This window comes from Prionailurus bengalensis, chromosome X (genome assembly GCF_016509475.1).
Source record: "Prionailurus bengalensis isolate Pbe53 chromosome X, Fcat_Pben_1.1_paternal_pri, whole genome shotgun sequence".
NCBI lineage: Eukaryota > Metazoa > Chordata > Mammalia > Carnivora > Felidae > Prionailurus > Prionailurus bengalensis.
The window spans coordinates 57,113,515-57,136,950 of NC_057361.1; the positions used below are offsets into that span (position 1 = coordinate 57,113,515).

At 41.8% G+C, this 23,436-nt stretch overlaps 1 protein-coding gene across 4 annotated transcripts in view; it reads left to right on the top strand.

The window, feature by feature from the left end:
- Positions 1-15,160: 15,160 nt before the first annotated feature.
- EDA (ectodysplasin A) overlaps positions 15,161-23,436 on the top strand; it is a 427,522-nt gene continuing 419,246 nt past the window's right edge. For all 4 annotated transcript variants that reach the window (XM_043570216.1, XM_043570217.1, XM_043570218.1 and 1 more), the window contains exon 1: positions 15,161-15,752. In XM_043570216.1, coding sequence (XP_043426151.1) covers positions 15,360-15,752 — 393 coding nt within the window. In that variant the 5' untranslated portion in view covers positions 15,161-15,359. The remainder of the gene's footprint in view (positions 15,753-23,436) is intronic.

Here is a 23,436-nt window from a genome sequence, read left to right on the forward strand (position 1 = left end):
ATGGTAAGATAAAACATAGGCTTCCAAATGGCATGTGTACCATAATTGCAATACATAAAAATCATACGTTCATTGTAGGTAACATTCAGAAAGGGAAAATGTTTATGTGATGGAATTATAAATGTTATGATTTTTAAATGTTCTTTGTTGTTTTTTATGTTTATTTATTTATTTTGAGATAGAGAGAGTGCACGAGTGCACATGAGTTGGGGAGGAGCAGAGAGAGAGGAGACAGAGAATTCCAAGTAGGCTCCACGTTGCCAGCACAGAGCCCATGTGGGGCTCAAACTCACAAATCATGAAATCATGATCTGAGCTGGAATTAAGTGTCATATGCTTAATCAATTGAGCCACCCAGGCACCCCTAAATGTTGTTTATTGTTATAACTTCTACTCAAATAAACATTTAGTAAATAAAAAGTAACTATTATGTCTTCTCCAAAAGAAATACTTATTTTTACAGTTGCTAAAAATAAATGTTTTTTTATGGTTAAATAAATTTAAGTGGAGACACAGAGGAGAACCTACTCCGATGGAATGTTCAACTTCTTCAGCATAGTAAACTGAGTCATTCAGCAGCAATAAGTCTTCTGGCTGTCACAGACATTCTTTCTTGGGTTGCTCTAATGTAGCAACCCTCCTCTTTTCTCCCTTTCCTTCCTGCAGGATTAGAAGCAGATGGCAGAAGCTGGTAGATCTGGAAGGGCAGCCCAGAGAGAGATTCCAGTATTAGGCTCCTAGGTGTTAGGCCAGCAATAGTTCCATTTATTTATTTGCTTTAAATTTATATTAAACTTATTTTTTAAATTGTACTCCATGAAGAGAAAAAGAAAGAAATCATTTTTATCTGTAACACCACCACCAAACACAATTGTTTCTGGAGATAAGCTTTTATAGAATGACAGTGAAAATGTCTATATAGTTGTGTGTTCTATTTTTGCCTCTTAACCTCTTAGTCTTATTGTATTTAGGCTTTTCTATGTTTATTGCAGTCCTCAGAATTATGATTTTTATTGCTTACATAATATTCCATTCAATCTATGTGTTTTAATTCACTTAATTACTCTGATTTTGTTGGACATTTGGCTAATACTAGTTTTTTGAGATTACGCATAATGGCATATGAAATGTGTTTCATAAAAAAATGTGCTTTGTAGATATAGTTTTCTTCTTTCTTTTGAATTATTACCTTACTGATAAATTTCCAGGAGTGGGATTACCATGTCAAAGGGCATGGATTTTTTTGATATGTATTGTCAAATTGCCCTTCAAAAGAGTTGTCCTAATTTATCCTACTGCTGGAATGCATGTGGGAGATCCCTCTTTCCATCCTCTCCCTGCAAACCAAACCAACATTGTGTTTGATAATATTTTCTACTTTAATAAGTATAAAATGGTTAATGTTCTTTAGTACCAGTGTGGCTGAATGTGTTAAATCACATCATCTAAGAACCATGGGAATCTGAGATCTGGGATTGATATGGGTAGTTCCAGAATTATAATTAAGTGGGTTTTTTTTCCCTGTGTGTGTGTGTGTGTAAATTGTCTGTTTCATGCCTTTTACAGTTGCCTAATGGAGTAGGTTGTTGCTGGAGAGGGGAAGAGTGAAGAGGGCAACTACAAAATTATCCATGTTACCCCATGCCATATGTCGTTCTTCCACACTATCTAAGAGATGCCAGGATGCCAGGTGTCTCCAGGCTGGTCAAGGAAGGAACGAGAAAAAAAGCAAGTTGTTGAGTACTGCCAAGGGATGGATAAAACTGACAATGAAAAGACTCCAGTTTGCTTTTGATTTCTGGACCTCTACTGGTTTTCAGGCATACATAAAACCAAAAGGTGTACAGGCATTTAATAGAAAACCAGTTACACAATACATGAAGTGCTAGAAAAATTGGCAGAATTCTTCACAATCCTCCCTAATGTGTTCCTGAAGTTTCCCAGTGGGCCTGCTCATGGGGATTGTATTTACTTGTACTTTGTTGCTAGGCAAGAATCAAGGTGTTGTATTTCAACCAGATGTCCTGAGTTGGGCTCTGCAAGATAGAGTGGCAAGTGAGACATGTGTTTTCCTTTAAACAGACCTTCTCGCCATCACCAGCTGCTTTCAGTCTCATGGGTGGATCTCTCCACTTGTCAGATTTTCTAGCTCCTGAGGCTTTCGAAAAGCCACCCTTGGTATTTTTAATCATTTAGTCATTGCTAATTCTCTTACAAGTGTCAAAGTACACTCCCGATATTTTTCTTAGAACGTCCTCCTGGCTGCCTCTTGATCAGGGACCCAAGGGTTATGGGGCCTGCTGACCTTAAAGCAGTCTGATTGCAACAGTTCTTTCTAGTGTCCAGGAAATATGTGAAATACTGAATGGACAAAAAAGATTACCGGGATTTCCTGACTTGTGCACTTTTCTGTGTTCTGTACTTTTTGTTGGCTTTGAGCTCTTCAACAACTCTATAAATTGTGAAAAACTGATAGTATTGCGAAACATCCATAGAAATGCAAATGAATTTTGTGTGGTGTAATGTAATTGGTTATTGTCTCATGGATATTGGCCAGTTTTGCATCTATTTGAAAATTTGTTCCAGCATTCATAATTGCCTATGGGAATCTATGTCCTTCGAACTGGTTGTAACATCTTACTGCTTCCCTCATTAATTAATGAGTTAAATAAAATGTTTGACATGTGTTCCTATTATATTTGCAGGAGAGTCATGATTTTACCTTAAAAAAACTATCCTTTAACACTAGTTTGCCTTTCTATAGCGGTTTTACAAGCCCAAATGGGCTTCTGTTTTTGCCTATTTGTCTGAACTGGAAGCATTCAGCTCCATTCACCATGGTATTTTCAATTTAACTTTTTTTTCTGAAAAGGAGAATTCAAAACAACAATTATATTAGCTATAACTTCAACCAATGCTTCCTCCAGCCAGCTTTTCTTAGAATTCTGTTCTCCAGCTTTCCCAAAAGACATTTTTGGAAGAAGCAAATTACTTTCACATCAAGTTTTTGGCCTCATCAGAATCTGCAGAAAGAAGTCCCCTGACTTGTGCAGAATAGGTCTCATCATCCCCTTCAAGGTTGGAGCGTCTCATGATAAGTCAAGTGGTAGTGTGCCAGTGGGTTCTGACCTTTCCAAAAGTGCAGTTTTATGTAGAAACCATTTGTAGTAGAAACTTTTCATTTCTTCCTCAAATTTAAAAATGTTAAGAGTACATTTAAGGGACAGGTTAGCAACTGCTTTTTCACAATTAAATGTTACTAATTAAAGAATTAAGATCAGTTGCACAGTCTTTTTTGGTGGAGGGATTCTGAAACAGTTAAGGTAACATTTGAATTTGCATTCGACTGGTAGAATGCAGGAATCAGACTGGGTAAATGGAGGACTCCCTCAGGGCAAAGGACAAAGGAGGCATATGACTGGGAGTTGGTAGGGGATGGGACTAGGAGTCAGAAGCAAGGCCAGTGATTTCTGTCAATTTCTTGTTTCATTCTTTGAGTTCAGCAGAAGTTAAACAAAACTAATTCATGTGCTTTGAAAATGCTTTAAGATTGTCAGGTATAGACACATAAGCTAATGGTTAAGGCAGAAAGGAGGGAGGAGCAATTGGTTCTAGTTTAATAATTAATTCCGTTAACTCGATGGGCATGATCGTTGATCTTCCTGGGCTTCAGTTTCCTCTTCTGAAAAATAAATGGGTTGGACTAGTTGGTCTCCAAAAGGCCTTCTAGTTCTGACCTCTTAAGCCAGCTGTAGAGGCTGAGAAAAGAAAATGGTCATGATTTTTGGAACTCTAGGCTTAAACAAAGTGAAGTTCTGCTTTATCAAGCAACTTGGCACATTCCTAAGGGCAGCTTCTTTCCCTCAGGCATGGGCTTGGTGTCCCAACTTCTGTTTCTATGGATCCCACTTTCTGTTGCTAGGTAAAGCTCAGATTCCAGACACCTCCCAAAGGACTCCGTTTGTAGAAGTTTATTCTTCGGTGGCTATTGCTATAAAGTACATTCCAGTCAAACAAAACTTGTATTCCTCGAGTTAATTGAAGATAGGTTTCCACAGGAAAAGACAAAACACATAAATTGACTGAGTTGAACTGAACTTGTATGAAAAGAAGGGGTAGATGGTGCTCAGGACTGTCCCAGACCTATAGCCTGCTGGTGTCAGTCTCCTGAGTATTCATTCATTAGTTCACATGTTCACAGAAGTTCTGTGAGCTGTGAGTGCCTACAGCTAGTGCTCAATAATTCTTTGAAAGGTGGGAAGATAAATGAATGAAGTTACAAATGTACAAATGAAAGAATCAATACGAGGCCTTCTGGGAAGTTTTCACTGAGACTATTTGCAATAATACTTTGCAGACCCCTCTGCCACCAGACACACCACCATTTCTCCTTGGTGTTATCTAATCTCCTGGATCTCTATTTTCTGCTGCTAGAGTTTTCTTATTTTGTTTTGTTATTTTCAAGATCAATTTGGCTTGGCTACAGTATAGTAACCTTCCTATTAGACTGTAGGATTATATTGGGATGAAGAAATGGTACCATCATCTATTACCTAACAGATTCCAGCTTGAAATTTTCTGAAAACTCCTTATTTCTTGGGTTTCTGAGTATGCAAAATATGTTCTCTATCATAGCATAATGGAGAGAATGGGTTTTTTAATTAGGACAGATATGGATTTAATCCTAACACTACCATTTACTAGTTGGGGGATATTGGGCTTGTTACTTCACTTTTCTTTGGACTTTGTTTTTAAACATGTAGGAAAATAAGCAATTTACCTCAAAAAGTTGTTCCCGAAGAAATGAGATAAACACATGTAACTTTACCTAGCATAGTACCTGGCACGTAGTAGGGACTCATACAATGTAGCTTTCATTTTAAAATCCTAACCTGTGTAGCACTTTCCATTTACAAACCATCCTCCCATAGCTTCTCTTACTCATCTCTCTCTCTCTCTCACTCACACACACACACACACACACACACACCTCTTATTAGACACTGATGCTCTAAGACTCAAGTTCAACTCAGAATTTATCTTCAGACACTGACTGTTCACCTTAGACCTAGGCTTCCATGTTTCCCATCCTTCCAGGAGCCAAACAGCTACTCTGTAAATTCCTTTCCTGAGCTTTTACTCAACAAGTGCTAAGCAGATAAGAGGGGTGTTTAAGTTTATTTATTTTTGAGAGAGAGTGTGTGTGTGTGTCCACATGCATGTGCAAGCAGGGAAAGGGCCATAAAGAGAGGGAGAGACAGAATCCCAAGGAGGCCCCATGCTGTCAACACAAAGCCCAATACAGGGCTTGATCCCAGGATGGTGAGATCATGACCTGAGCTGAAATCAAGAGTCAGAGGCTTAACTAACTGAGCCATCCAGGTGCCCCAGGACAGGTGTTTAAATTCTAATAGGCAGTTTACTTAGCATTTCTTAAACCAGAACTGCATTTGCTAGTTTCCCTGAGTTATTTAGAGAAAAGCTTTTGAATTGGGATAATTTGTACCTTTTGTTCAATGTTTAGAGATCCTGAAACTGTTGGGATATGGCACTTCCCAAATCCTAGGATTGTGCCTGTGAGTCTGGCCCAGCTCAGAGGTGTAGTGGGAGGAGGGATAAGGCCATTTAAAGGCATTTTGCTATTAAATTATACTTGTGAAAAACAAGAGTTCTTACTTCTTTTTTTTTTCTTTTTTTTTAATTTTTTTTTTCAACGTTTATTTGTTTTTGGGACAGAGAGAGACAGAGCATGAACGGGGGAGGGGCAGAGAGAGAGGGAGACACAGAATCGGAAACAGGCTCCAGGCTCTGAGCCATCAGCCCAGAGCCCGACGCGGGGCTCAAACTCACGGGCCGCGAGATCGTGACCTGGCTGAAGTCGGACGCTTAACCGACTGCGCCACCCAGGCGGCCCAAGAGTTCTTACTTCTTAATTATAAATTGTATTCTTTTTTGCCCATTGGTGTATCCCCAGCATTTGGAATGGTATCTGGCATATAGCAGGCACTCTATGAATATTTGTTGAATGAATATAATACTTGAACCACCTGAATTCAACAGTACTCCTTCAATATAACCTAGTGGGTGGAGGAAGCTGGTGCAAGATTAGGAAACTTATTATAAACTCTAATATCTTCCAAGTTCTGTCTCAGGTTGCTTATCGCAGAGCCAATATTGTATCCTAAAGGTGCCTGATCTCTCAGGCTCAGATCCCTTAATCTGCTCCCTAATTCTCAAGGCGAGGAAATGCATATTATGAGTATAGTCAATAAACTCTTTGGCCAGATCAACTAGGAAACATAAGTGTGATGGACAAATATGCCAGTTTAGTATGAAAAAGAACTCTAGACTGAGTCCGGTATCCTGATGAGGTGACCTTGGACAAGTCATCTTATCTCTCTGGGCTTCAGTTTCCTCCATTTTTTAAATGAAGGCAAATGCCCACTCTATGTACCACACATAGTTGTTTGGAGGATGTGAAAACCTATAAAGACACTCAGTGCCAAAGATTCTCTTAAAGCCTCACTCTGCCAAAAACTAAATCTGCGATCTTACTGCAATCCTGATGTAACATGTAGCAATAGCTCTGTGGAATATGCAGCCTGTTTCTAGGCTACTTGGTGGCCTGAATGGTGACACTGACACACATTGCAGGAGATGAATACAAATGACTTCCTGCCAACAATGAGGTTTTCTATTTTTGAATGAAAAATTCCTCTCATGAAGTGAGAGCCTTCCCATATGTTCAGCCACCCATGAGTAGCCAGACTCTATTGCAAAAAATGAATATTCCATGTTAATGTTGTACCATCTTGCTCCCTTGCATCAAGGATTTTTTATCTCCTTATCATTGATTCATTGGTTTCTGCAAACATTTCTATGTCTGCCATGGGTGTGGTCATTTCCTCCAGCAAATTAGAGGTCTTCTGCTCTTCCCCTTCTTTTGTGTGTATTTTACAATTTTTTCAATATGAAACGTGCTCAGCGTTCTGTTTTACTTTGCTTTCCATCTGGAACAGTCATCTTCTCTCCATCAAACCCTTCTGCCTTCAAACCCCTGCTTAAAATTCATCTCTGCAGAGTTTCTATCTGTAACAAAGATCTGGTAAGCACCTACTTGAGGTACACCCTATGGGGGCTACAAGTTCCCACCCTTTGAAGAGCATTGGCTATAATGTGAGAAATGAGACATTCAGACAGAATGGGAGAAGGATCAGTAATTGTGAGTGGCATGTTCTGAGTGCCAGAGCTGTATCGGCAAAGTGTCCTGGTTGACAGCATTATGGGCAGGTAGGATCAGGAGGGGAAACTTGAGTTGGGCTTTGAAGAACTTGGTGATTTTATTTATTTATTTATTTATTTATTTATGTGTTTAATGTTTATTTATTTTTGAGACAGAGAGAGACAGAGCATGAACGGGGGAGGGGCAGAGAGAGAGGGAGACACAGAATCGGAAGCAGGCTCCAGGCTCTGAGCCATCAGCCCAGAGCCCGACGCGGGGCTCGAACTCACGGACCGCGAGATCATGACCTGAGCTGAAGTCAGACGCTTAACTGACTGAGCCACCCAGGCGCCCCAGAACTTGGTGATTTTAAATAGGCAAAGGGGAAGTGGCAGGATATTGGAAGGAGGAAGGGGAATAATGTCAGCAAAAGGTAAAAAGGCAGGAATGTAAACTTTTGTTCTTGGACAATGGGAGCTACAGTTATGCAGAGGCCAAATTTTGTCAAGGCCTAGCAACAATGTGGATGAAATGGTAGTTTAGGGACAGATTGGGGAGCCTTGGATGTCAGGATAAGAAGTTAGGTTACTATCAAGTAGTCAATGAGAAGTTATTGAGGGTTACTGTAGAGAAGAATGATTTGATGGGCCCAGATTTAAGCATATTCATCTAATCATAGTATACACAGTGGCCTGAGAGTTGGGGCAAAAGGATGGTGTCAGCAGCAGCCAGGCTGGTGGGAGAAGAAACTCTGACTTCCAGCTGGTTTATCACTCTGCCACTCCAGGAACCTCACAGTCTCTGTGTATCTAGACCTATCTGTCACTAGTTGGGAGATTAGTTAGAGAACAGAGTATGGCATTTCTGAGCCAATTAGACCTGGATTTCGAATTGAGACTCTACCACTTAGTTGCTACATGAATTTGAGCCAGTCATCTAACCTTTCTGTTAAATGCCTCAGTTTCTTCATCTATGAAATGTTCATAATACTGACGTGCCACAGAAGTTAGTGAGAAAGGCTAGCACATAGGAGATGAACATTCAACCAATGTTCCTTTCCTTCTTTACCCCCTCCTCTAATTAGTTGTGTGGCCTGTTACATGTTTTTCTCTGGGGGAAGTTGCCTCATGTACAATGAGAGAAATGTTCTTCTTACTTTACTATGCTGAAAGAAAAGTCCTTGCCAAGCAGTAACACATCTGACCAGTCTTCCTTTCTCCTTTCCCTTACTCTGGTAGGGGAGAAAATCCATCAACAAACATTTATTGAGATTCTGTTATGTGTTGGGTACTGCCCTTGGCCTGATAGATAAAGTAGTAAACAAAAATAGAGTCTGCCTTCATGGAACTGATATTCTAGCTGTGGCTCCAGGGGAGTCATACAATAAGCAAATGCATGTACAATATGTCAGGTGGTGATAAGTGCTAAGAAGGAAAACATAGCAAAGGAAGGGGACAGAGAGTGATGGGAAATTGGTCAAGGAAAGGTTCTCTGATAAGGTGACATCTAAGAAGAGACCTGGAAGAAGTAAGGGAGAAGCCATGTAGCTATCTGGGAGAATAGCATTCCAGGCAGAGGGAAGGACAAGTAAAAAGACCTGTAAGTGGGAGCATGCTTTGCAAGTTCAAGAACAAAAAAGAGGTGCCTGGGGCAGAGTGCAAGGACAATAGTAGTAGGAGAGGACCCCGGGAGGTGGCTGTAAATCACATTATGTAGGGCCAAGGCAAGGACTCTGAAGAAGATGGGGGAGCCATTGGAGAATTTGGAGCAGAGGATTAATAGGCTCTGACTTCAAATTTTAACAAAAATCCTGTGACTACAAGGTAGAGAATATAGTATGGGGTGGCAAGGACAAAAGCAAAAAACATGGAGACCCAGGAGACAGCTAAAGTAGTAATCCAGTGAGAGATCTTGGATTAGGGTGGTGATGGGGAGATAGTGACAAATGGTCAGGTTCTAGGTATATTTTCTTTTTGTTGTTGTTTAAGTAACCTCTACCTCCACTGTGGGGCTCAACTCACAACCCCAAGATTAAGAGTCACATGCTCTACCAACTGAGCCAGCCAGGTACCCTCTAGGTATATTTTGAAGGCAGAACTAACAGCATTTGTAGACAGATTGGATGTGAGGTGTTCAAAAAATAGAGGATTCGGGGCGCCTGGGTGGCGCAGTCGGTTAAGGGTCCAACTTCAGCCAGGTCACGATCTCGCGGTCCGGGAGTTCGAGCCCCGCGTCGGGATCTGGGCTGATGGCTCGGAGCCTGGAGCCGGTTTCCGATTCTGTGTCTCCCTCTCTCTCTGCCCCTCCCCCGTTCATACTCTGTCTCTCTCTGTCCCAAAAATAAATAAACATTAAAAAAAATTATTAAAAAAAAAATAGAGGATTCAAAGATAACTTCAGTGTTTGTCTTGAAACATGGGAGGTTGGACTTGCCATTTGCTGAGATTTAAAAGACCAAGGGAAAAGCACAATTTGGGGGAGAAAAGTTTTGGGTTTGGTTATGTTGAGTTTGAGATGTCTATTAGACATCCAAGTGGAAATGGAGAGGAGGAAGTTGGATACATGATACATGAATCAAGAGTCCAGGAGAGGGTGATCGGAACATAAGGGTCCTATCTTAACTTTAAGAATGCAAAAAGAAGGGGGCAGGCATTTCGAAAGGGCAAAGAATGTAGATGCATTTTTATGTGTTCTTGAGTACTGTTATATAGTTTTCCTCTCATCTCCATTTGGTGGAAATCTCTTAGATAGCAAGGACTAACATTTACTGTGCTTTTATTATGTGCCAGACACTTTGATATATAGCATCCCATTCAAGCACAGTTATATCACAAAACATATGTTGTCATCTCCATTTTACAGATGAGAAAAGTGGGTATCTGCAAGACAGGCAAAAATTATCTGCCTAATCCACACAGCTGGTAAGTGAATATGCTGAGATTTAAACCAGGAATCAAATCCTAAACTCATGTTCTTCCACAACTACCTATCTGCTTATCACCAAGTGGGTCAGAGAGTCAACTCTGATTTCTTTGTCAATGATTTGTTCTGTATATTAACCAGAGCTAAGAGGTATTTAAAACCAGTCCCTGCAGGGTGCCCGGGTGACTCAGTAAAAGTGGCCAACTTTGGCTCGGGTCATGACCTTTGGTTTGAGTTTGAGCCCCACATCTGGCTCTCTACCGTCAGCGTGGAGCCTGCTTTGCATCCTCTGTACCCCCCTCTCTCTGCCCCTCCCCTGTTACACTTTTTCTCTCTCTCTCAAAAATAAATAAAAATTAAAAAATAAAAAGTAAAACCAGTCCCTGGCCACCTCCTTATCATATTCCACCAGAGGTTGTCAACTTGTTCTGAAAATTTATTATTCAGGTATTGTCAACTAATATTATTAAATTTTTTTAATGTTTATTTATATTTGAGAGAGAGAGAGAGACTGAGCACAAGCAGGGGAGGGGCAGAGAGAGAGGGAGACACAGAATCTGAAGCAGGCTCCGGGCTCTGAGCTGACAGCACACAGCCCAACATGGGGCTGGAACCCACAAACTGCGAGGTCATGACCTGAGCTGAACTCATATTATTTTAATATTAGGCCTAAACAACATTAGGAAGGTAAACTTGATGGGACAAAAAGTCAGTGAAGTACTACAAACCAACTATATTTGGATTTATGGGTCATTAACTTTTCTAGATTATTCACAAGTACAATAGCAGTCCAAACAAGAGGATAATTGCACAGTTGTCATTTGGTTTTATTTCCTTAATATCTTTCTTTTTTTTTTATAAATTTTTTTTTCAACGTTTATTTATTTTTGGGACAGAGAGAGACAGAGCATGAACGGGGGAGGGGCAGAGAGAGAGGGAGACACAGAACCGGAAACAGGCTCCAGGCTCTGAGCCATCAGCCCAGAGCCTGACGCGGGGCTCGAACTCACAGACCGCGAGATCGTGACCTGGCTGAAGTCGGACGCTTAACCGACTGTGCCACCCAGGCGCCCCTCCTTAATATCTTTCTATGATGTGGTATACAGCTTTGCATACAGTAGGTGCTTCATAAGTGGTACTGGCAGGCATCCCTTGGCCCACTTCCCTTTTTGGAATTCTAGGCAATGTAGGTTACCATAGGAGACTTCATGCACCATTAATTTGACAAACAATACTGGTGCCTACTATGTGGTAGGTGCCACGCTAGTTACTGGGACTACCAACATGGAAAGGATGTGGTTCTTACCATCAGAGAGCTAATAGTTCAGTGCTGAGAAAGCGTGTGAAAAAAAGAAAAATACAATGTGGTACGTGATATCATTGAGATATGCTCAGGGTACAGTGAAAGCATAATGAAAAATCTATTTGGAATGAGTTGTGGGTCTGTACCAAAGGAAAACACATGATTTGATTCTTGAGGAAGTTATCAGCTGCCCAAGGTGGGAGCATTCCAGGCAAATCAGCTTGTGCAGGGGAGCCTGGGTGGCTCAGTCAGTTAAGCATCCAACTTCGGTTCAGGTCATGATTTCACAGTTTGTGGGTTTGAGTCCCACATCAGGCTCTGTGCTGACAGCTCAGAGCCTGGAGCCTGCTTTGGATTCTGTGTCTGCCTCTCTCTCTATGCCCTACCCCAATCATGCGTGCGCGCGCGCGCGCTCTCTCTCTCTCTCTCTCTCTCTCAGAAATAAACATTAAATAACATTTAAAAATAAATCAGTGTGTGCAAAGACACACATGTATGAGAAATGCCAATGAATTTAATTTTGTGGGAATACGGGTTCCTTGTAGGATGGTGGGAGATGAGGTTGGAAAGGCAGATTATGGGTCATGATAAGGAGCTGATACTTTGTCTCCTGGAATACATGAGCCCAGACAAGTAAGGTAAATGGGTGACAAGGGCAGTAATGGAGACTAGATGAAGGAGGTAGGGATGACTGTGTGGAACTTGATTGTTCCCACTTGTTTCAAGGGGTTAGGTCCAGCTGAATGTGGTCATATTGGAATGTGGATCCAGTGTTAGCAGGTTTTTTGTTTTTTTTTAGAGAAAGAAAAGGAGGAAATCTGGATTTTTTTCGTGTGAAATCTCCTGATTTCTAAATGGTGGCAATTAATTTTTTTAATTCAAAGTTTTAGCCAACACTGCACCAAACACAACACATTTGTTTGCTGGGTGTGGCCAGTAGGTTGTCATTTTGAGACATGTGCTATAGGGGATGGGGTATTTACAGAAACATAGAAGCTAACTGAGGTAACACTTCAAAACACCTTTTTAAAATTTTTTTTAACGTTTATTTATTTTTGACACAGAGAGAGACAGAGCATGAACGGGGGAGGGTCAGAGAGAGGGAGACACAGAATCTGAAACAGGCTCCAGGCTCTGAGCTGTCAGCACAGAGCCGGACGCGGGGCTCGAACTCACAGACCGTGAGATCATGACCTGAGCTGAAGTCGGCCGCTTAACTGACTGAGCCACCCAGGTGCCCCAAAACACCTTTTTAAAAAATGTTTATTTATTTATTTTTGAGAGAGCATGAGCCCAGGAGGGGCAATGAGAGAGACAGACAGAGACAGACAGAGAATCCAAAGCAGGCTCCTCACTGTCAGTGCAGAGCCTGATGTGGGGCTTGAACTCACAAACTGTGAGATCATGACCTGAGCTATGAGATCCTGACCTGAGCCAAAGTCAGATGCTTAACCAGCTGAGCCACTCAGGCACCCCTCAAAACATTTTTACAGAATAACCACGTACATTCTTCACCACATTGCTTTATTTCAACATATCTACTGCATATGAAGACATATGTTCTTACTCTGGGGAACCAAAGTGAGGTTCTAGGTCAGATGTAACTTGCAGGTCTTCTGAGGGTAATGGTGCAACCCAGGGTCTTGGTCAGGCTGTTAAAAGCCTGGTAGAAGAGGGTAAGCTGAGACCAGTAAGGCTCCTGAGCACCACCACCAGGAGATGGCTGCTATTTGTTTCCTTTTCACTTTAAGGAAACAAGGGGCAGCCTTTTTCAACTGTGTATATAACCAAATTAACATAGCCAGTGATAACAGATAAAACGCAATGTTATAGTTGTTAAAGTCCAAACTCCTCTATTTACCATTGGAGAAACTAATGTTTCTGGCCAAAAAGCCCAGTGACTTGCTCAGAGTGACCCAGAAATCCAGTGGCAGGGTCAGGTCTACAGACTCTTAGTGTAACATTCTTTCTAATAATCCTAGGCTATGATAATTAAGGTAAATCAGCCCAGTAGTTCCCCTAGCATCTAGAATCCCTAGACAGAACAAGCAGGACTTGAGATTAGCTTAGCTATTAAGTGCCCTTTTTAATTTTCTTCTTATCATCTCATGGTGATATTCTTTGCAAACTTTATACTTCATGAATAAGGGCCAATGAGGGGGCAAATAGATCTTTCTGAAGCACTGAGATCATTCACAAAGTGTCTGGAAGAAAACTTGGCTGTGGCCAATATATTTAAGGTTTATGAACTCTGTGCTTTCTGGACAGACCTTTCCATTATATGTTTTGCTTTTGTTTCATTGTTTCTCTTTTCTTGTCTTCTTTTCTATATCTCCTTATTTTTCTTCTTTCCCATCAGCCAAGATCTGAGGCCTACCCTTGACAAATCAATAAACTGCTAATTGTTCATAACATGGGAATAGGAGTACATAGTGACCAAGAAGCATACATATTTCCCCTGCTATGGTCATTTAGCTCTCTATAATCTCAGACTAGTAACTCTTGTAGATATTGACTGAACTAATCCTTTCCATCCTTCATTTCAGGGTCTATTGTTCTGACATTTGCCTTTTTTGGGGGGGGGGTTGCTCTGAACCCTTTTCTTATTGGTTCAGCTGTTGAAGATGCTGCAGTTGCAGCCATGTACATCTGGAACATTTGGCTGACTTGTTGAACTTCCCCCAGGGACTACTCCAGGGAAAGGAGGGGAGGAATGGAGAGGCCAGAACAGTTGCCTGCAAATAGAGATGCCAATATTGCCCGGTCATTCTGTGGACCACCGTTGTAAAAATCCACCTCATCTGGCCCTCAATTTCCCCATTTGCTCATTGAAGGCACATATTCTCCACTCAAAAGTCCTGTTGCTGAGGCAGAAGAGAAACTCCACTGGCTGTGTATTATCTCATGCAGTACTTTCTACATTGTAAAGGGACCAATACATATTTGTTGAATTAATTAATGTGTCAAGAAATCCTAGGGGACTGTTTGAACCTGCGTGGGACAAAGTCATTTCAGTTCCACCTGGCATAGGTAGACTTCTTGGACACTTAGAGGCCCCAGGCTCACTCTAGGAGTGGGGCTGCCTTAGTCCCATCCCAACCTCATTCCTTTTGGCTCCCAGGCTCCTGGGTCTCCTTTTCTTTTGGCGCGCCACTGGATTGCAAACACAGCAGGCATGGTTTCATTCCAAACCCAGAACTGTTTTAATTAGTTTAACGTCTGTTAAACGCTTTGAAGATTGAAAGCAACAGATAAGTGCTGGATGATGTTATTAACAACTGCAGTTAATTGCAAACATTTCTATTAATTCTAGTTTCTGCCTCCTTTCTTTGCTGTACTTTCTTTCCAAGGTGCCCCAATTCTTCTCAGCCTCCCCTCTTTCCTTTCTCCTGCCCACCCTCCCCCCACCCATACAGGCGCTGTAGGGTTAAATTGGGGCGGAGTCCAGGGATGAACGACAGCGTTGGTTACCAACTGAAACAGGCGCAAGCGGGAAGACCTGGGTGGGGCCGTTCGGCTGAGGCGAACCCACACGCCCCCAGGCCCCGCCCCGTGGCTGGAGGCCCCGGGTGGAACGGCAGGGGGCGGGGCGCCAAGGCTTGGCGGGTCGGTGGTTGGGCGTCTAGGCAGCCGCTTGGGAGATGGGGCGGGGTTGGCCTCGGCCTCCTCCCTCATTCTCCCCGCGGGCAGAGCCGCCCCTCTCCCGCCCCTCCTCCTCCCTTTCCCACCCCTAGGAGTGGAGCTGCACATGCGGCAGCTCCCTGCTCGGTCCCGCCCAGCATCCGTTGCACTGGAACGGGTCCCTACAGCCTCCAGCCGATGGCAGGGCGGTAGCCGCCTGTCAGGGGTCCTGAACGGCTGAGAAAGACGCGGCGGCTCCCGGGCCTCAGAGAGTGGGTGTCTCCGGAGGCCATGGGCTACCCCGAGGTAGAGCGCAGGGAACCTCTGCTCATGGCAGCGCCGCGGGAACGGGGAAGCCAGGGCTGCGGCTGTCGCGGGGCCCCTGCCCGGGCGGGCGAAGGCAACAGCTGCCGGCTCTTCCTGGGTTTCTTTGGCCTCTCGCTGGCCCTCCACCTGCTGACGTTGTGCTGCTACCTGGAGTTGCGCTCCGAGTTGCGGCGGGAACGGGGAGCCGAGTCCCGCCTTGGCTCCGGCACCCCTGGCACCTCTGGCACCCTGAGCAGCCCCAGTGGCCTCGACCCTGATGGTCCCATCACCCGCCACTTCGGGCAGCCACCACCGCAGCAGCAGCCTCTGGAACCGGGCGAAACCACACTCCCCCCACACTCCCAGGACGGGCACCAGGTGAGTCACCTAGTAGGGGTGGCGGCGGCGGAGGCCCCCTCCCCTTGTGCTCAGGGCGGGGGCCCTCCTCCACCGGGCCCTGAGGAGGACTCTGCCACCTCCAGTCAAGTTGTAGGGCCGCACCGGGGAGGGGGCAGGCGAGCAGGGGAGAGGCCGCCCCGGGGTAGGTTGTCCTGGGTCCGGGTCTAGCTCACCCAGACCCTTAGGACCCCTGGACTTGGGAGCCCTGGCTGGCGCCCGCCGCCCCCAGCTATGGGCTGCCGCGGGAAAAGTTGGCTGCTCTCCCGGCCGCGGAGGTGCGGGCGCTGCCCCTCTGGCGGACTAACGGCCCCTCTGCTCCTGGTGAGATTTTCTGCCCGCGGTGCTTGTTTTTTCGTGTCCAGAGTTGATGCCAGCACGAGCAGGCTCTCCTTTGGAGTTGGAGCTGTAAACAGCTGTAATAACTGCTCCACAGTTGAAATAACTTTTAATCGCGTTTTCAGCGCGGGTCCTTGTGCGCTGACCAGAACTTGGGCTTGTTCACACTTACCTGCAATTTGAGACTGATTGTCCTCAGTGTTCTAGTGAGGATCAGCGCCCCTGTGGAATTCTGGTAGAACTATGCCATCTTGCTAGACAACTTCTGAACAGCAATTTAAAAAATCTATGGAAATAAAACTCACCCTTTGCATGCCGGTTCTGACTCTTTTGGGGGGGTTAGGTAGGGTGAGTGTGAAGGCTGTTAACCACTGCTAGTTTGAGAACAGGAGTCTATTGATTGGAATAATTACTCAGGAGTAATCTTCCAAGACCAGTTATTGTTTTGTTTGTTTTGCAATCTTTATGGTGTTTGCGCCCTTGTTAGCTAACTATTAGCTTTGGTGTTTGTCTTCTACATTTTCAGCTCTTTATTCAAGTAAATTTAGTGCATTTAAAATAAGTTTTCTCCTCACTGCCATATTTTGTCATGTGAAATTTAAAAGAAGCAAGGATCCAAGAATCCTTTTGAGGTGGTTAGAGAATAACTGAATTTATTTTGGGAAAGAGGGCAAGTTGTGCAAATGAGTTTCTTGAAGTGAGGGACCCAGGGTTTCTATATTTACTACCACATCATTGTCATACTCTGTAAACATTATTTGTGCTATTATTTGTGGTATTTTGACCATGCATCCAAAGCTGGCATCACATTCATGATAAAACTGTAATGTTAGGATGGGCCATACATTCTACATTGTGTATTATAAAGTTACCCTGAACCTAAAAATGTCTTGCTAGCACACTCCAACTTATATAACAGTTTATCAAAGAAGAGAATCAGTAGACATGCTTCTCATACTTGAAACTTTAAACACTGTAGCTAAATGATAATTAACTAGGATTCTGGCTTCCTTTATCCATCCCCTGCCCCCACAGCGCCCAGTGGCAATACTTAGCAGCTGAACATTGATATTCTGTGAAAAGATAAAGGAATTGAACTTCCTTTCCTTAGTCAAATGGTAGCCAAAGCCTTTTGGTATTTAGGATGGACAGACCTATATTTATATATTGAGGATTAGCAGGACAGCTGTGCTCTAGGGCTTCTGAGATAGTGTGGGACTCTTACAGGTCTATAATGGCATTTAGTCGCCTTGTCCTTCACATGGCACTTCAAATAGTTCGGTCTAGGTTTAAATACAGATCCCTATTTTCTGTCCTTTATTTCTGTTTTAATCTTTTTGAGCAGTAGCAACAAGCATACTGGCTCTTTACATTTGCTGGCATCCATTGGTGTCAGAGATTTTTAGAATTGTGAGGGGCTATATAAGTCCATTTTGTTTGATCCCCTTGAATAGCACATAGGCCCTGCGGGGGGTGGGGGGCAGTGATTTGTCCAAGGTCATACAACTCTGGTCACTGGTAAAAGGGAGGTTGGTTTCTTGACTCCCAGTACAGTGCCTGTTCCCCTGTAGCATATAATTCCTGGAGCCTTTTTGAGGAAAGCGGGGTGGAGCTCCATAGTACCATTCTTGCCATGTAGAGAGCTCAGATTTATATCATTTTCTTTTACTCCACCTATATTTTGGTCAGACTAAATTTAACATGTATTCCTTACTCTTCTTAAACTTTACTTTCAGGAGAATTGAAGTATAATTTAAAGAAATTTTAGCCCAGATTCAAATTATGTTTCTTTTGAGGATGTTAGTTTTAGTATACCCACCTCTCCCCCCCCAAAAAGGCAAAAAGTTGATTGGCTATTAGAGTTAAACTGATACTGCTACATCTTGGGTAAAATTGCTAGTACCCTGGTGCACCCTCTGCTGGCTTTGCAGGGACATTTAATTGCAATATCTGCTGACAGTCAAGATTCTAAGTTGTGCTGACATTCTGATTCATAAACAAGGAAGTAAACAGCCTTGTGGGATTTGGCCACGTAGGTCATATTTTTATATTTTAGTTTTTCAACACAAACAGCTGCTCTTACAGAAACTCTTACATGGAGAGGAAGAAAGATAAAAATATACACCCTTTAATGGGCAGAATGTTCAGGTTCCTCGCCAGCTTATTTGCAAGGAGTAAAGACAAACTGATGAGAATAAATTACAGAAAGACCAAGTGGGCAAAACAGAGGCACTTCATTGTATAAGGTCATGCACACCTATTCATCTTTATGAGATGATAGGCTCAGTTATGACTCAAGAAAGGGATCTAGAGATCACTGAGGAGGTTTGCTTGTATCCCTCAATTTAAAAACTTTTAAAACAAGAGGGGCACCTGGGTGGCTCAGTCGGTTAAGCCTCTGACTCTTGATTTTGGCTCAGGTCATGATCTCACGGGTTCGTGGGATAGAGCCCAGCATTGGGCTCTGTGCTGACAGTGCAGAGCCTACTTGGGATTCTCTTTGTCTTTCCCTCTGCTCCTCTCCCCTGCTCATTCTCTCTCAAAAATAAATAAATAAACATTAAAAAAAAACTTTTAAAACAAGATACAGGAGGAAATTAGGGCAGTTGGGATACATAACAGAGAGATCAGCAAAGTTCTCCAACGGAATTGTTAGAAAAGCCTCCCCAGTGGAGACATTGCTAATGATAAAAAGTGAGAGGGTCGCTTCAGACCTTTTAGAATCATAACTCTCTCCTTTAGCTGGAGTAGTCAAGGAATACCTGTAGATTTATCTGGCTACTCACAGGAGATGATATGAAGATCTAGGTACACCTCATTTTCTGAGTTAGTACACAATATGATTGTTAGAGTAAAATAAAAATAAAAATCATTATTGATCATTTTGTGAAGAAGTTGCCCCAGTTGTGATTGTGGTCCCCAAAGCAAGTAATATGGTGGGCAGCATCAGTAAGGGTGTTGAAAATAATGACAAAACAAAACCATTATCTTTTCTATGTAAAAGAACAAAAAGTGGATTTGCATCCATAATCATACAGGAAATTCTGACGGTCACTTCTCAAGAAAAACTTAACAGCTGATAAAAGTCTCCAGAAACCCAATCTCACAGTCCATGAGTTCGAGTCCCACGTCAGGCTCTGTGCTGACATCTCAGAGCCTGGAGCCTGCTTTGGATTCTGTGTCTCCCTCTCTCTCTGCCCCTCCCCCACTCACCCTCTGTCTCTCTTTGTCTCTCTCTCTCAAAAAATAAACATTAAAAAAATTTTAAATTATAGCCATTCTGGCAGATGGGTTTGTAATACTATCTCATTGTAATTTTAATTGACATTTCTCAGAAGACTAATGAAGTTGTACACTTTTTCAAAGGTTTATTATCTATTTGGATAACTTCTTCTGTGAAGTGTCTCTACAAGTATTTTGTGCATTTTTAAAAATCAGGTTGTTTGTCCTTTTCCTATAGATTTGTAGGAATTCTTTATATACTCTGGCTATGGACCGTTTTTGCACTTTTTATATTGCAAACCCTTCCCAAATCTCTTCAGTATTCTTTGAGGAACAGACGTTTTAAATTTTCATGTGTCTAGTTTTTCAGTATTTTCTTTTATGACTAATGTTTTTTGTGTTTCATTTAAATAGTATTTTCCTACCTTGAGATCATGTAGGTATTTTTTTCATGTTATCTTCTAGGAGCTTTATGTATTTTGCCATTCACATTTAGATCTACAGTCCATCTGGAATTGATTTATGTGTATGATGAGATATAGGGGCCAAGCTTTATCTTTTCAACTGACCCAGGCCATTTATTTATAAGGAATGTCTTTTTCTTTGCTTCTTTACAGTATCACTTTTGTCGTAAATTGTCTGCATATGTGTGAGATTGTTTCTGAACTGTTCTGTTAGTCTATTTGTCATTGTAACAATACTATAGTCTTAATTACTGGACTTCATAATAAGCTCTTGATATCTGGTAAAGCAAGTCCTTCCACGTTGTTCCTCTTCTTTAAAAATATCTTGGATGTTCTTGGCCCTTGGCATTTCTCTATATATTTTAGAACCAGCTCATCATATTCCACAAAAAGAGAATAATTTTAAAGGGGATGATGTCAGCAAGATGGTAGATTAGGAGATTAGGACACCCTCTTGCCAGAGTATCTGCCACCAGCTCAATACCATATGATAAGGAAGAAACCCCCTAGCTTCAGCATCTCCCAGTGGAGGGAAGAGGTTGGTTCACTTGTCCAGCACTCTGCCAATCTTGAAACTCTGAGGGGCATGCCTCAGAGAAAACAGACAGTGTCATGGGCTGGTAGATATCATGGATCATCCCTCCTGCTGAGCACAGAGCAAGAAGACAAAAAATCCCAGCTCTCAATATTTCCCTGGGGAAGAAAGTTTATTTTTGCATCTGGTGCTCCAACTTCTCCAGGGTTTCCCAAAGAACTGGCATCTGACTTGTCAGTCTAGGAACTCAGGGTTCTGGCACAGTCTAGTCTCCTGGAGGAGAACAGAAATGATGGCTAGGACTGATAGATACCATAGATCCTCCCACCCCACTCAGCACAGAGTGGGTAGATGAAACATGTCAACTTTCACCTTACTCCTGGAGGTGGAAGAGTTGATATGGGATTCAGTGCCAGAACTTCTCCAGGGCTGCCCAAAGAACTGGCATCTGCCTTGCCAGAGTCTTGGATCTCTGATGGATCTGGCTTTGTCTAGCTATCTGAGGGAGAATGGAGATGGCACTTTGGAGTGGCAAATGCATTCTGTACAGAGTAAATAGACAAAGACACAGCTGCTTGCTTCTCTTTAAGGAGGGAAAGAATTGATAGAAGCCCCCAGAATCTCTGATTGGGCTGCTTGGTGAAGGTCTTCTGTACAAGACCAGTCCATGGAGATTGGGAGAGATGATTGCTTTCTGTAATATTTTGACACCAACACAGAGAGTCAATGAAAATGAAAAATTGGCAAAGATGTTCCACACAAAGAAATATATGTTCAGATACTGACCCTAATGAAACAGTTATGAGATTTACTTGACAAAGAATTCAAAATAACTCTTATAAAGATGTTCACTAAGATCAAGAGAACAGTGCATAAAATGAAAATTCTAACAAAGCGATAGAAAATATTAAAAAGAACGAAACAAAAGTCATGGAGCTAAAGAACCAAATAATTAAACTGAAAAATTCATGAGCAGGATTCAGAGCAGATTAGATAAAGCAGAATAAAGGATCAGTGAAATAAGATTGGTCTTTGGAAATAATTCAGTCCATGGAACAAAAAGAAAAAAAAAGAAAAGAAAAATAGTGAAAAAGCATATGGGACTTAAGTGATACCGCCAAGTAGACCATTATTGGCATTAGGGGAGTCCCAAAAGGTGTAGAGAGAGAGAGAAAAGCTTATTCAAAGGAATAATGGCTGAAAACTTTCCAAATGTGGAGAAGGAAATGGATGACCAAATTCAAGAAGCCCAAAGAATACTAATAAACCCAGAAAATCCACACCAAGACACATTATAGTCAAATTGTCAAAAGTCAAAAACAAAGAATTTTGAAAGCCTCAAAAGAAAACCAACTTACCATGTACAAGGGAACTCCCCTTAAGAACATCAGCAAACTTTCCAGCAGAAATTTTGCAGACCACAAGGGAGTGGGATAATATATTCAAAGTGCTGAAGAGCAAAAAACTGCCAACTAAGAATACAATACCTGTCAAAACTTTTCTTAAAAAATAAGAACAGATACATTCTTAGACTAACAAAAGCTGAGGAAATTCATCATCACTAGACCTGACTTACATGAAACGCTACAGGGAGTTATATTAACTTGAAATAAAAGGACACCAAAGAGCTATGTGATAGCATGAGAAAGTATGAAACTTATTGGTGAAAGTAAATATATAGACCCATACAGAATACTGTATTACTGAATGGAAGAGGATAAATCACTTTTATTTCTAGTATAAAAGTTAAATGGTAGAAGTATTGAAAATAACTCTATGTTAAAAGATACACAATATGAATAGATGTAGAATGTGACAAAAATAATAATTATATATGTGAAATAAGTTAGAGTGTGGAGTTTTTATATGCAATTGAACTTAAGTTATCAGGCTAAAATAGACTTAATATTTTATGTAAGCCCCAAGGTAACCATGAAAAAATACCTATAGAAGTTACACACACACAAAAGAAATAAATCAAAGCATATCAATACGAAAAACAATAAAATACAAAGGAAGAGAGCAAAAGGGGAAATAAAAGAATCTCAAGACTAACAAATAACAACTAACAAAATAGCAATGGTAAATCCTTCACTATCAAAAATTACTTCAAATGTAAATAGGCAAAAATCTCTTCCAATCAAAGTCATATAGTGGCTGAATGGATAAAAGCAAGACACAATCATGCTTTCCACCAGAAACTCTCTTTAGGTTCAAGGACACAGATATACACTAAACATAAAATAATAGAAAAATCATATGGTATTTGTCTTTCTCTGACTTATTTCACTTAGTGTGATACTCTTTAGCTCCATCCTTGTCATTGCAAATGATTTCACTTGTGTGTGGAATTTAAGAAACAAAACAAATGAACAAAGAAAAGATAAACCAAAAACAGACTCTTTCTTTAAATCTTTATTTATTTTGAGAGAGAAGGAGAGGGAGAGAGAGAGAATGAGAATGCATATGTGCAAATGGGGGAGTGGGGGAGAAAGAGGGAGGAGAAGAATCCCAAGCTGGCTCTGGGCTGTCAGTGCAGAACCTGACATGGGGGTTGATCCTACAAACTGTGAGATCATGACCTGAGCCTAAATCAAGAGTAGATGCTTAACCAACTGAGCCACCCAGACATCCCAAGACATTACCAGAAGGGAGATGGGGGTGGGGGGGGAAGATGAGTAAATTAGGTGAAGGAGATCAATAATACACTTATGGTAAGTATAAAATTTTTGAATCACTATATTGTACACCTGAAACTTAAATAACATTGTATGTTAACTATACTGGAATTAAAATTTTTAAAAAGTAAGATAATTGGCCTAAACACAGGTATATAGGCCAGTTGAACAGAATAGAGATCCTAGAAATAAATCCATGTATATATAGTCAAGTAAACTTTGGGAAGGGTGCCATGAATACACCATGGGGAAAGGATAGTTTCTTCAACAAATAGTGTTGGGAAAACTGGATATTCACAATATTTTATAGTTTTCTGTGTAGAACTCTTATACCCCTATCATTAGATTTATTGTAAGGTATTTGATATTTTTTGAAGCCATTTTAAACAATATCTGCAGTTAATGCCATGATCTGTCACCAGAGTCCC